The sequence below is a fragment of the Camelus bactrianus genome, chromosome 5 (genome assembly GCF_048773025.1).
Source record: "Camelus bactrianus isolate YW-2024 breed Bactrian camel chromosome 5, ASM4877302v1, whole genome shotgun sequence".
Classification (NCBI taxonomy): domain Eukaryota; kingdom Metazoa; phylum Chordata; class Mammalia; order Artiodactyla; family Camelidae; genus Camelus; species Camelus bactrianus.
Window position 1 is genome coordinate 14,551,477 of NC_133543.1, and position 14,489 is coordinate 14,565,965.

A 14,489-nucleotide genomic window follows, 5' to 3' on the forward strand; every position below is an offset into this window, starting at 1 on the left:
CTATACTTCAATAAAAATACATACACACAAAAAAATTCCATAGTCAGAATGAACATAATCCCGATTTTCCTAAAAATCCACCAAAACCAATCCTTGGGAAACCAGAGGGTAGGAGGGCTTTCTAGACACAGTCACACTGCAAACGGTGCCGTGAGGGCCACACACAGGCCTGACAGCCCAGAGACAGAGGAAGAGGAACAGATGCGAACACTGACTCACGGCAGGGCCGTCAGAGACGGACGCTGGAGAAGGGACACCAGACAGCACCTCCGCCTCCACCCTCATCGTCCCTGTGAGCACGGCGGAGCACAAGGAGGCACAGTAATTGATTTCCACAGTGATAACCCTGAGTCGTCAGCAACAGGTTACGTTTTATATTCAGAACTTTCTGTTCAAGAAGGCGAGGGAGCGTGGAATCCATTGGAGAAAGGTTTTCATTTCAAAGAGTTAAAAATTCTTTGAAAACTCTTTTGGTGCCTAAAGGGATCCGGGACAGTGATCTGGAAAATTCACTTACATGGAACGACATCTTCCCTCCAGATTCTAGATCAGGGAGGCAGTGGGTGGCAGTTCTTTTTCGGTGTTTCACTGGCTAATATTCTCAAACCTTCCAAAATTCCTGACTCTCAAACATCGGCTCCTAAGTTCCTTTAGGCTAAAGATTCTGATGCCTTTTCCTCGCTATTCCACATCCCTGAGGTACTCCAGCTTTTAATTTTTCTGCTGCAAAACAAATGATGAGCTGATACTCACAAAGATTCCTGGCTCCCAGAGCGTGCATAAGCTTTGACCTAGCCCTCCTAGCATTTTGCCAAACGCTTTGGGGTTTTGGTTAGCAATCTTATTATTATTTTTTTTTTTGCAATCCTTGCATAACTCAATCAATGATTCACTCCAAAATAATAATAATAATAACCATAGAAGAAACAGAAAGTTAATATGTTTTATCTGAGAGCAAACTATGTTTTTAAAGCATCATTTTCATTAAACCCTGCACTTTTCAGGTAACATGAGCCCTGCAAACACACGGGACTCCACCTGCCTGCCCTACTGACCTCCCTGCCAGTGCTGCTCCCCTTGCATCCTTTGCCCCAGGGATAACTCATTGCTCTTTGGTGGATGTGCCGAAATCCCTGGTGCTTCCTCTCTGCCAGGAACACCATGTCCACCTCCACCCTTTCTATGTCTAGCTCAAATGCTCTTTCTCTGGGTGCCACGGCTCTCAAGAAACTTTCCATTCTCACAACTGTTGCCAGATGGGCGTGGTCACCGTTCCTCTCTTGAAGATGCAGAAAAAAATCTTGAGAGGCTACAGGACCTCCTCTAGGTAACACCCTGGGTACCAGGAGTCCCCTCTGAGCGGCGTTTCTCTCCACTGCACCGTGAACCACTGTAGCTGCAGCCCCCTTGCTGGCCACTCCCCTCTTTGATACTCCATGGTTGCAGGGCCCATCTGTCACACCACGGTGGCCCCGCGTGACCCACACCAAGGACCCAGGCAGGGGAGGGCCTTACTGGGAGTGTTGAGCAGACGGGACCTCCTGCAGTGGTAGGACACCTCCTGCTCACAGTGCTCCGAGCCATCAATCACGGCTTCCAGCTGCTCCAGGCTGCCTCCGTAGTCCAAGGCCATGGAGTAGGGCTTCTGGGTGTCGGCACCTCGCACGTGGGTCAGCTCCGTGCTGTTGTGCTGCACTGATGTCCAGATCTTGTCCTCTGCCCAGAAAACACAACCCAAGGAAGGTCAGAAGAGGATCATGCTTATATACCTCCATAAAGCTGGAAAAAATAAATAAATAAAAGAGAATCGGGCAAACAGAGTGATGGGCAGGAGGTTCAGGTACCACCTGGGTGACCTACTCAGGCAAAGAATTCGACCAGAGACTTTTTGCCTCTCATAGCTCTCCACCTAGAGTTAGTATAAAGGCTAGTTATTCTAAGACCTAAATCTGGGCAGCCTTTGCTCCACAGGCTTGATGCTAAAGCACTTAATGTCCAATATCTCATTCAGAATTGGCACGATCGAAATCAGAAAGAAGTCGATACTGCCGTGACAAAAACGAGGGGACAGTGAACAAGGAGAATCAGGCAGGTTCCCCAAGATGACACCGTGAGTAATTGACTAAGCAAGAGCTGGAGCCCAGGGTGTCCGGCTCCAAAGCCCGTTCTTCCGGCTCCTGACGCACACACTTGCTCACGAGAGAAACACTAGAACTCGGATAACTGCCCCTGAAAGCTGCAAGTACCACGATGAAAATAAGACCCATACCCAGAAAGGATCTGTAAAGTCTACATCATAACAAGGATGAGACTGTGTGAACCACAACGGACTGGCAATGCACTTAACTGCCTTTCTTACCATTTATTCCCCATGCTACCTCTACTGGCCAGACCTGTTTTAAGAGGTTTACATTGAAATAACCAGCAGAGATGAGCACCTTTAGATGAGGGAGGGAGAACACGTTTTACTTACTACAGGTAAGAACAGAAGGTAAAAAAGGGAGAGGAATTTTAGCTTCAGAGCTTGAGAGATCTGACTTGGAGACCTATTCTACCAATAGCAAGTTCGGACAAGTCACTTGACTTTTCCGGGGCTCAGTTTTATCATCAGTTAAAAAAAAAAAAAAGAAGTTATAAAGTTGCAAGGCAGGATCTGGGAGGCATCAGACATTCTGGAATAATGAGCCAGACGAAAACATTTCCTGCAATTGGACCTAGAATCTAATTCTGAACATGCTCACAAATTAGGTGGAGGAGGAAATGGGAAAATGGAAAAGCTTTCGTTGTCTGAGAATCTTGCCCCTGCGTGACAACATCATGACTCTTCATAGAGTCTCGGAGCCGAGAAAGAACGGAGCACAGACATACGGGATCCTCTCCTCTCTCGCCCACTTGGTTTTACAAACAAGGAATCCAAGGTCCACAAAGTAAAGACATGATTTGAAACACATCTGTTAGACAAGAATGGTGAACATGTACAATGCAGGTAACCACAATTTCTAATTAGTACGACTAAGAAGCAGGATCATGACTGTTGGCCATGAAAAAGAAAAGAAGAAGGAAAAACTGGCAACTGAGACCCTAGTTTCAATACGTTCTCCACCTTAACTCTGTATGACTTGGGGTAAATAACTTTATCACTTGGTGCTGTCAATATATTAGAAATATATATCAATGTGTCAATAGATTAGAAAGAGGAGGAAGAGAAAACTTGGTTTCAATTATCTCCATTTTCCAACTCCTAAAAAAGGAAATATTTCCTGTAGCATCAAATGGAACTCTGCTCAAACGTTCTGACTCATCTTAACACTGTTTCCTCAAACCAGCCCACTGATAACCCACATCTCCGACATTTAATGGAGGCAGTTACATTGTCTACAAAGCCTGAAAGAAGTCAGAATGGAGGTTATTGGATTTTGATCTTGAAAGCAAAAATAAGACATGACTCAGAGTGGTAAAAAAATAATAATGTTGCACCAAAAATTAACCCGAAACCCCCCAAAGTGCTGAGGCCAATAAAGACACATGCGGATCAAATAACCAAAAAAAGGGAATTGTTCAATAATGCAATACTACAGAGGCAGAGATAAAGACGGACAATGTGGAAATGTTCCCGGTGCTTAGAAGAAGTAAACGAAAACCCAGTCTAATCTCTAATAATCAATGCTCTGCTACTGCCCCTATGCTAGGACATTTCTCATATATCATCTCCATTACTCATAACAGCCACGGCAGGTATCAATGTAGATATAGATAAAGGTATCAATTAGATACAGATACAGATGCAGATGTTGATATAAAGATGTAGAGACAGATGCAGACAGATGTAGATACGGATGAAGATACAGATGCAGATGCGGATATAAATATAGATACAGAAATGCGAAGGGGAGAGAAAGTAACCTCGTGTCCAGTCTCAATGTGTCCAATCCATCTGCTTCCCAAAGTGGTTCCCCCAGCACCGTTAAGTCATATGAATCCGCGTTTCCTTCCCAACACACACCGATCTTCACGTCCATGTATCCATTCATCTGATGGATCATACATTTCTTCATTGATCTGCTTTTTCCTTCACTAGCTCATTTTGCCAAAATCATAGTCTACCTTTGGCAAGATGGAAAAAGAAGCTATGTCTGAGAGACAAATCTTTTATCTTAAAGCCACACATAGTGCCAACCCCACCTTCTGGGCCATGAGAGTGAATTACAGTTTGACTGGTTCAACCATTGGCAGTTTTGACACAGGCAATACATAGAAGATACAAAGGAGCAATGGAGAGCTCCCCAGTGCTCCCCACAAATCACTTAACAGACATCGCAAGCCCTCCTTGCAAACAGTCTGGCGACCAGGAGGGAGACAGCTACCCAGAATCTAGGGCCTCTTAGCTGGCTTCCATTTCAAAGATGCACTTTGCCCTCTCATTATTTTTCTCCTGGGAGATCACAACACAGAGACTGAGAACAAGGAGACAACTGGACAGCATTTTTTCTCACTTCCTATTTTCTCTTCCACTCCGTGGGTAGCAGTGCAGACTAAGCCCTGAACCCTAACAAAGCATTAAAGGCCAGGGAGCAATGCCACTCAGGAGAGTCAGCTTTGATGGCCAGTGTCCCCGATGCTCAGAGTAGTATGAGGAAGGTCTAGGTGACGGTCTTCCAGACAATTAAAATTCATTTTGAACAGTCTTTTAGGTGGATGGAGGGCGATTCATTCAGGGACCCATACATACTTGAAATAAAATTGGACCCACAAAGCTAAATGTTCAAGATGGCAAATTTAGTCAATGGACGGTGGAGCTCAGTGGACACAGGTCGGGCTCTGTAAGTCCGAAGATCTGGGTTTGTGTGCCAGTTCTAGACTTACTGGTCAAACAGCCTTGGTGAAGTTGGTACTTATCTAAGGTTCAGTTTCCTCATCAGTAATATTCAAAAAGCAGCATGAAGGCCACCTGTGCAGGGTGGCTGCAAAGATTAAGTAAGCGGATTTGTATGAGAAGGTCCATTAGGTAACTAAGCTATTAAATGGATTGAGTTTATCCATTAAATAGCTAAATAGCTAAGCATCCAACAGAAATATGTGCACCTTTCATATAAAGCTGTATAATATCTCTGTGCTAAGCATTTATGGATGGGGCATGATTAGTGCTGAATAAATGTTCTATGGAATTGTTATAGCTCAAAAAAAGAGAAGAAGGTATACAACATCTCTGTCTTACGGAACTCAGATATCAGTGGCTGATATTAACAACAGCACCACAAAGAAGGAGAAGTGAGTGGGGTCTTGTTCTCACAATAGCTCTTTCCCAGACCCAAAGTAAGCCCCCCAAACACCTAAAGGGAGACAACCTGAGCCCAGCCCTCTCTCAGCAGATCCACAGGGAAAACACATCAGATTCAAATGTCCCAGTACAGGAAATGCTCCCCTCCCGCAGTTCTGTGAACTTGGACTCCCACATGAGGAAACCAACAAGGGTTTCCCTGTAACTCAAGTAGGTCCAGGTTCATGCAGAGACAGAGGGATAAACCATCTAAATGCCACGATTGGAAAAGCATCACAAAATTCCCCTGGCTCCAAACACCACCCTCAGCCGGCCTGCCCCCAGCACCTGACCCTGCACCGCGGGACATCCATTGTAGGTTCTAAGTCCCCAGAGGTGCATTTAGGGCTTCCAGGTGCCATGAGCCAGCCTGGCTTTAGAAAGTAGCCTATCTGATTGGGATCCGTGTTCTGCTACAGCTCAGCAGTGAGCCTTTGGGCAAGTTAGATATGTCTCTGAAGCTTCCACATTGGAAAATGGGATACTGGCCCATCTTTTCATCCACAATAATATTATAATGATTCATTATCATATTTTACGTAGATAGACAACTGGTTGCCTGACACGCAAAAGAGTAAAGAATCTATTCATTAGAACTTTTCTATAGCATTGGAGTGAGGACTGGGACCTCATGCCTTAGAGAGCTGGGGGTAGGGAGCTCACCTGGCAAAAGAGGTGAACGAACAGTATGGACTGCAATTTCTAGTAACAGAGTTGCTGCTGTAGATAATAAATTATTACCATCTTGTTCAATTATCTTCTCCCTCTGAAACAGCTCCATGAGTCTCTATATTTATTTTCATTCCTTGCATTTCCTGAAATGTCTTCATAGACCAAGAAACCTGGATTATTGCCCTTGATACGATGGTTTCTATCTGGTTCATTTCCTGGTATCTCTTCTACTGTGTATCACCATTCAGTCCCATGACGAGAAACAGAGCCCTGTCTTTCTAACTTACTCAAAGGGATGCAGGTAATGAGTTATCCAAGACAAATTCTCGGCTCCAAAGAGGACTGCATTTGAAGATTTTTGAAGTAGCAGGAACCATATTCAATTCACTAAGCATCTTGGTTAGCCTAAAGTAAGCTATTATGTATTTAAAATATTTGCTTTTCTATCCAATATACAGCTTGCAAATATTTTGTCTCATTCCTTAGATTGCTTTTTTGTTTTGTTGACTGTTTATTTTGTGCAGAAGCTTTTTAGTCCAATGGAGTCCTGCTTGTTGACTTTTGCTTTTATTGTTTTATTGTTTGAGAGCCAAAAAAAAAAAAATCATTACCGAGACCAACGTCATGGGGCTTCCTCCCTACATTTTCTTCTAGGTTCTTAGGTCTTCAGGTCTTATGTTAAAGTCTTTAATCTATTTCAAGTTAATTTCTGTGGGTGGTATAAGATAGGGGTCTGATTTCATTTCTCTGCACATGGTTATCCAATGCTCCCCACATCATTTGTTGAAGAGACTGTCCTTTCCCCATGGAATGTTCTTGGCTCCCTTGTCAACTATCAATTGCCCATATATGTGAGGGTGTATTTCTGGGCTCTCTATTCTATTCTACTGGTATACGTGGCTATTTTTATGCCAATATCATAAGTTCTAACTATGATAGCTTTGGGAAAATGGAGAGACATTGTTTAATGATACAAACTTATGGTTAGTAGACAAATAAGTTCTAATGCACAGCGTAATAATTATAGTCAATGATACTGTATTATCAACTTCAAAGTTGCTAAGAGACTAGATCTTAATTTTTCCCACAGGAAAAAAAAAATAATTGTGTGACATAAAAGAGGTATTAGCTAGCGCTATCATGTTAATCATGTTGTGATACATAAATATAAATCATATCCTGATATACAAATCAAACCAACATATTGTACACCTCATATGTACACAAAGTTACATGTCAGGTGTATTTCATTAAAAATTAAGATAAAATAAAATATTCGCCTTTTAAAAGCAGTGGTCCAGCCAATTCACCGGCATGCAGTGTGACCCAAATCCACACGAGCTGTTGTGCCCACTTTCAGGATAAAAGAGTTACAAGATGTAGACCATCAAGTAGCATGTGTTATAAAGGTCCAAGGCATCATTTCAAACACAGAGCAATGGGTTGTTATGGAGACGAGTAAAGTATTTCCCAGATCGCCTCGTGAATTTAGCTTCAAGTCTACCTCCCCATAGAGCTCTGAGATCCCCCAGGATGTGGAATGTATCATTCATTCTGGGTGCTCCGTGCTACCCACAGAGTATGTACACAGGAGGCAAGCGCCCTGCTCAACTCTTTCAACTGTACCATCATTTTGGGAAAAAAAGTGGTGTGCGTGAGAATAGCAAACGTCTCATGCTGTTATAAGTATTCTTGAGATGACGAGTAAGTGGAGCTGCCCAGTCTGCTGGGGGCATAGTTGGGGTGGTAATAGAGAGACCCTGCATTGTTTTCCTTGAGAATAGACAGGCCAACTTTGGTCTGGCATCCTTAGACCATCAGTAACTTGGCTAGCACCACAGGTCTCGCATCCTTAGACCACGAGCACCTTGGCCAGCACCACGGGTCTCGCACCCTTAGACCACGAGCACCTTGGCCAGCACCACGGGTCTCGCACCCTTAGACCATCAGTAACTTGGCTAGCACCACAGGTCTCGCATCCTTAGACCACGAGCACCTTGGCCAGCACCACGGGTCTCGCATCCTTAGACCACGAGCACCTTGGCCAGCACCACGGGTCTCGCATCCTTAGACCACGAGCACCTCGGCTAGCGCTGAGAACCCCATAGGATTTCAGGTTTTTGCCAAACAGTCTAATACCCAGGATGTATTCTCTAAGGATCCACGTGTAAAAGGAGTTTCCAGTTATAAGACCAAAGCACACACACACACTCAACAATATCAACAAAAGTAAAAGGGGTTTCACGAAGTGTCGTTGGAGTAGCAATGGGTGAATATTCCAGAACATTCTATCTCCTCATCCCTGTTGTGAAATCCTTCCTGTTCAGTCACCACCCCAGGAAGGCTCTCTCTGAACCTTCATCCTGGGGCTCTAGGCGATCAGCCTGGTTCCTCTTGCTCTTATTTCAGAAACTGTAAATTATTTACACATGGAGCCAACATTTAACTTTCTTTCCAATTTTTTCTCTCATTCTATCTGATGGGTATTATTATTGTGATCATTATGATTAATAATAATGGTAATTCCAGATGCTATAAGCTGTTTCCTCTGTTGCCGTAGAGATCACCACTCAGAAGAAAGAACAAACTGAAGGAGATTGAAAAAGGACAGACAGAGAGACAAGAAATAATTCTGATTAATAAAACCTCATTCTATACACATATCTATTTCTTTGCAGAGCCAGAAAAAAACCCTGCAATTTTTCTATATCAATGCTTGGAAAGAAGGGAAATCTATAGACTGTCAATAACCAGCTTAATTGAACCTAAATCACTGTGGGAGCTGCTCAGAGCCCTTTGAAAAGTAAGCCAATTCACTTACACTCCTATTGTCATAAAGCTAGTCCATATTAAGGTCCCTGGGGTCACTTCTGGTACAATTATCTATGTTGACAAAGTGAATTTTCTATGCCAAGAGTAGACTGCTTAAATAATTCTCAAAGGCCTGTCTCAACCACACATCTGCCATCTATGCATAGACAGCCCCATGACACTGCCTGTTGTTTGCATTGACAGTTGTTTAATTTTTCATATGTTTGTACCTTATTGCCCCATTTAAATTGGAGGTGATGACTGACGGGTAGGTATCAGCTTGGAAGGGGCTCCTCTGGTCAGTGGAGGCAGATGTGAGCGAGGAAAGCAAGGGCTTTGGGATCAACACGCTGCCAGCTCTGCTCCTGGCCAGATTCCTGGGCATGGCAGAGACATGGACACTCCTCAAGCCTCAGTCTCCTCATCTGGAAAGTGGACACAACCATGGAGCAGCAGAGTCGTAAGCACTGAATAAAGCAGGGGGCTGAGCTGAGCTGAGATGCTGGTGCAGGGTCCCAGCTTGGAAATCAGAGTTGACCTGCTGCAAGCCCATCTGATGAACGGACTCAGGGAGGAGCCGGAGGCATCACTTCATTATTAGAACCAGTCTGGGGAGGGGGTGTGCTAAGGGGCTCGGTGCCAACTTCCTTTCAACCTTTAAAGGGTTGGGAGATGACAGGTGGAAACAGTTTTCACCTTCTTGAAAAGGCTCCAGAGTTCCTACGGGGGCTGTTTCCCCTCCCCTGTTCCTCAACTCAGCTGCCCATGTGAGGCTCCCCTGCGCCTGCTAAAACCACTGCGGACACAACTGCTTTTAGTGTCTGGGCTTCTGCTGTTTGGGGGGAGGGAGTGTTACCAGTTTAAGGCTCCCGGTCTGGCCACTCTGCACGGTGCACTAGCTGGACACAGACACCGCAGCTTGGGGGGGGGCAGGGGCCCCTTCCAGCCACTGCCGTCCTTCCACCTGCTCACCTGGACCGCACACTTTATGACTTCCAGACAACCTACTTGACCGTGATTTATTCTGCTACTTCGCTCGAGCTTTTACTTTTTATGTACCTTTTTGAGGGGTTATTTTTCTTTTTCCTTGCTTTAAAATCACTGGGGAAAGAATGACTGGGGAAATCTATTTTATGATTTTGGTGGTGCTGGAGGTTGGGTTGGGGTTGAATGGATTTCACTTTCCCACATGGTGCTGGTTGGTTTCTGAGTTACAGGCTTATTCAAGGAAACAGTGCTGGAAGTCTAGTGGGTGCAGAACATGAAGTCAGACATGGAGGAGATGGTGGGGGCACAAGGCTGGTGCCACGCTGGACTTTAAGCTCAGGATGTTCACAGAGGGTCCTGGGAAAGAAGCTGACAGCTTGGCAGCAGCACGTGAGGGCAGAGGGGAGCCTGTGGACAGGGGCAGTGTGCCTGCTTCCCAGGCAGGGCAAGAGGGGAAAGTTGGAGTGCCAATCCAAGGCACCTGAAGGGAAAAGGGCTGTGAGGCGGGTGGAGGAGGTTTCTGTGGCTGTGAGACAGTTTGTGAGGTCTTCAGGAGCATCTCTGGGGCAGGCACTGCTTTGGCGCATTCTGAGGGAAAACCTGGGTGCTCACACAGCCCGGAATCCAAACAGTCCATCTGTCAGTCACCAGCGGAGGGATGCTGGCACACTCTCTAACCTCTCTGAACCTCTGTTTTCTCAAAGCACAAATCTCTACTCGATACTTGATCATATGGATTAGATGAGGTAGACTCTAAGACAATATATGTAACCTCGTACCTGGGCCACAAGGACACAATCAATCGTAGCTGCCATCCTTTGTTTAGAAGAGCTGAGTTAGCCGAGACTGAACTCATAAGGGAGTGAGCTGACTGCCGAGGGATTGCCTTAGTCCTAAGAAGGGAAACCCAGCATTCATGTCTCCTCGCCAGGTCACAAAAGAAGACAAGCCTTCTGTAAACGTGAGTCTACTGACTCTAGTTTCATGGGTCTTACATTCTGGTTCTGGAGGTGACAGATGAAAGCAAAGTGCAACGAGGAGAGTGGAGTTATTCACCTTTCTTCCAGCTGACATCTCTGCCTTGGAGTTCATTACAGTATCAGTGAAACTGCCAGCATCACCTGCGGTGGGAAGCCTTCTCAAACTCCACCGCCATCCTGTGCTTGTCTCCCTCAGGCGCTATTGCAATCACTTGTTTACTCAGACCCCCTGCGAAACTGGAAGCTCTACAAGGGGAAGGACTGTATTCATAAATCTTTGGATGTCAAACATCTGGCCCGCAGGAGGTATCCACTTACCAGTGAAGTCAACACCCAGCAGACTCCCAAGATTTTTACTTGCTTCAGTGACAGCTCTTGAGTTCAGCAGGAAAGTGATACATTGTAATAAACCATATTTCAGTATCTACTGGAAATTCTGCTGTGCAGCTCGGACTATTGTAAATAGCAGAATACTGAAACAATGTAAATATCTATCAACTGTCTAATGGAATAGAGTGAAATACTATGCAGCTGTAATAAAGACCACATACTATTGATTTCTTTAAACCCATCTAGAATGATTTCCAGGAATCAAGGTGCAAAAGACTTTGCTACATTTTGTGCAGGAATAAAGGAAAAATAGGCACATACAAAGGAAGGATAAACTAAATGGTTCTCTAGAGGAGATGAGTAAGAACAGAGTGAAGAGATTAGGAGTAAGAGGAAGATGTCCCTTGTCAACCACTTCTGTAACACGAAAATGTTTTACACAGTTAAAACATAAAATTATATCAAAAGGATGAAAAAAGCAAATCTCAACATTGAATATTAAACAGAAACCAAAAGCCTAACTATATATTAAATAGATAAAATAACCACAAGGGAGAAAAAAATAATTCAAGTCACTTTTTAAAATACAGTATTCTGAATATTACGTCTAGTTATGCATCCTTAAGATGTGTTCTAAGAACAAAAGTTAAAATTCAAGTGAATCTTAAACTTTACCTAATTATCAGTAGTGGTATGGCTGATACAATTCTGAGACTATTGGTGCATATTATAGGAGAGAATAAATTCATGACTATATTGATGTTGTTGGGATATTTTCTCACTGTGAGAGGGGAAAAATATATATGGAAGATAGAATGATGTGAAAAACATCTAATGGTGCTAGATTTACATTAAGGATAAACATACGAACTCATAATTTAAACACACATACACACACATTTTCTAGTTCTGGCCAAAGGCCAAGAAGCTATAAACAAAGCAAACACCTAGATCTTAATTTTTAGCTACACAAAGGAACCAGGCTTCTTTGGGAAAATACCTGAGTCTGAGTCTAAGCGGAGAAAGTTCAAAGTAACATCTTGGAACATCTCGTGCTAGGAAGCATGGAAGGGCTCCAAGATGAATGGGGTCATGGAAAAAGACATAGGAGCAGAATTAAAGGGACCATTCCTAGCTACACGTGAGACAATTTTAACATCAATATGTTATCATGATCATCGTAACAATGTTTTAAAGTGAAATAATTTATGAGCTTCCACTGATACAAGGGAAAACAGAGGCCAGGTGAGAAACAAAGGCCTCTGTAGACAAGAATGTGGAGAAGAGTTATAAATGGAGAAGGAATTATAGAATCAGAAAAAAGGACATTGTACAAATTCCAGGGTAATAACTTAGGTCAAGATCATTAACCGACTGGAAAGAAATGTTGGGGAACAGGATATGCATTCAGTGTCTAAAGAGAACACCACAGATAATTTACTGAGCATAAATCACCTTCATGATGCAGAGAACTGCTTTAGCCAAGTGATGGGGAACTCCCGGGCATGGCACAGACTGACAGCCTGTCCCTCTTGAGGGGTGACATCACCCATGAGACTTTTTTGCCAACATATTCTAACAATGAAGAAATAATCCAGAAAAAGCAAAACAAAATATGGAACAACTTACTTAACAACCGACTTGTACGCTTCAAAAACTTAATGTCATGAAAAGCAAATTAAATAAGTGGGTTAGAGGAAGAGATCTTCTCATTAAAAGAGACTCAAAGGGAAATGACAAGTGAATCCCACGTGGGGACACTGCTTGAAATATGAATAAAAATATACAAACAGACACAGCTAGAAAAGACACCGCGGGGACAAGATGAATTATATATTGGATAACATTAACTGAAGTGATGTTTGTTTTCTTGTTGCAGTTTTAGTGTTTGGTTGTCTAGCACAGTGTCTTTATTAGGAGATACAAGTGAAGTCCGAAGGTTTAAATGATCACTATGTCTACAATTTGCTTTCAAAGAGTTCAGACAGAGAAAAACCATTTTATATGAGGAAGACAAGAGGAGAGAGAGAGAGAGAGAGAAAGAGAGACGGATGTGGCACAAATGTATGCCAACAGAGCAAAATGTTAACATTCGGAGAATTTAAGTGAAAGTTGATTGGATGCTCATTTTCATATTCTTGCAACTTTTCCGTAGGTGTGGACCTTTCGGAATAAAAATTTGGAGGAAAATAAGAGTGCTTGACAGAATGCTTCGCATGTAATAAATACTCAAAACCTTCCTACTCTGCTCCAGCAAATCCGTGCATGTGTTCCTACAAAAGAAACACACACACACACACACACACACACACACGCAGAGACAAGGACGACTGCATAGCTGACTGACTGAATAAACATGAAAGAAGCTGAACACATGAAAAAGTCAACATGGAAGTAAATAAGTGTGCGAATTTATGAATGAGTGAATGGATGGGAGTTTAATAAAGGAATTCAAGGAGTGAGTTGGTGAATTTGTGAATGAGTGAATAAATGAACGAAAGTCACACTGCGATCACACTCCCCACCTTTGTCCTGAGCCTTCTGTTCCCATCCACTGTGGTTGGAACCAACTGGATGTGCTAACGGGTGTGTGAAGGCAATTTCTCTAAGTGCCTGTTAAAATTCTTGGCAATTCAAAGGTGACAATGCTTTAATTTCAGGGTAGTGCTACAGCTTTATGACTTAGCAGTTTTATTTAATGACCCAATTTAGCAGGAGATTATGCCGTCTGCTGCTCGTCCAGAGAGACCACTTGAGAGCCTAGACTTTCCACACAAGCAGATCCGCTTCCCAAGACCAGCCAGAAGGAAGCCCTGAGTGGTCAGCACACCTCAGCTTACAGCGCGATGCAGGAAACAGGAAGAGGGACATTAAGAAAAAAAAAAAAAAAAAAAAAAAAAAAGCTTCCCTTCTCTAAACTGTTGAATTGCCATCTTCTTCAGCCCAAAACAGTCCTCTGGAAAACACTTCACTTACAGAAAGCAAATTGTCCCTCTGAAATCGAAGCAACAATCCCAGTATTCGTCCAACTGGTTAAGCTGCTAGTGAGCCACAGCAGGTAAGCCACCCATGAGCGAGACTCAAGCAGGAAAGGACACTCACGCTACCGGGAGACACAGCTTGGGGGCTCCTCCCCGGACTGAGCTGAGCCTGCTGCCGGTGGTCAGCGGACTGCTTCCAAGGGAAGAGGGGAGAGAAGGAGGAGAGAGAGCCTCGCTGCCTTCACCACCTGCTCTGCATCAGTTGGTCTCCGGTGACACAGTCTCCGATGACACTCATTTAATTGACTACCTGCCAATCACAAAAAGCTGGATTCATCACCCTCCACTGAGAGTGAGAGAAACTGAACACAGCAGCTCCAGGGCCTTGTTTGTGGCCCCACAGAAAATAAT

General features: G+C 43.8%; 1 protein-coding gene across 2 annotated transcripts in view; it reads right to left on the reverse strand.

The window, feature by feature from the left end:
- Window positions 1-14,489, reverse strand: part of CNTNAP5 (contactin associated protein family member 5) — a 733,870-nt gene that overhangs the window by 219,068 nt on the left and 500,313 nt on the right. For both annotated transcript variants that reach the window (XM_045516101.2, XM_045516108.2), the window contains exon 13: window positions 1,516-1,716. In XM_045516101.2, the coding sequence (XP_045372057.2) occupies window positions 1,516-1,716 (201 nt within the window). The remainder of the gene's footprint in view (window positions 1-1,515; window positions 1,717-14,489) is intronic.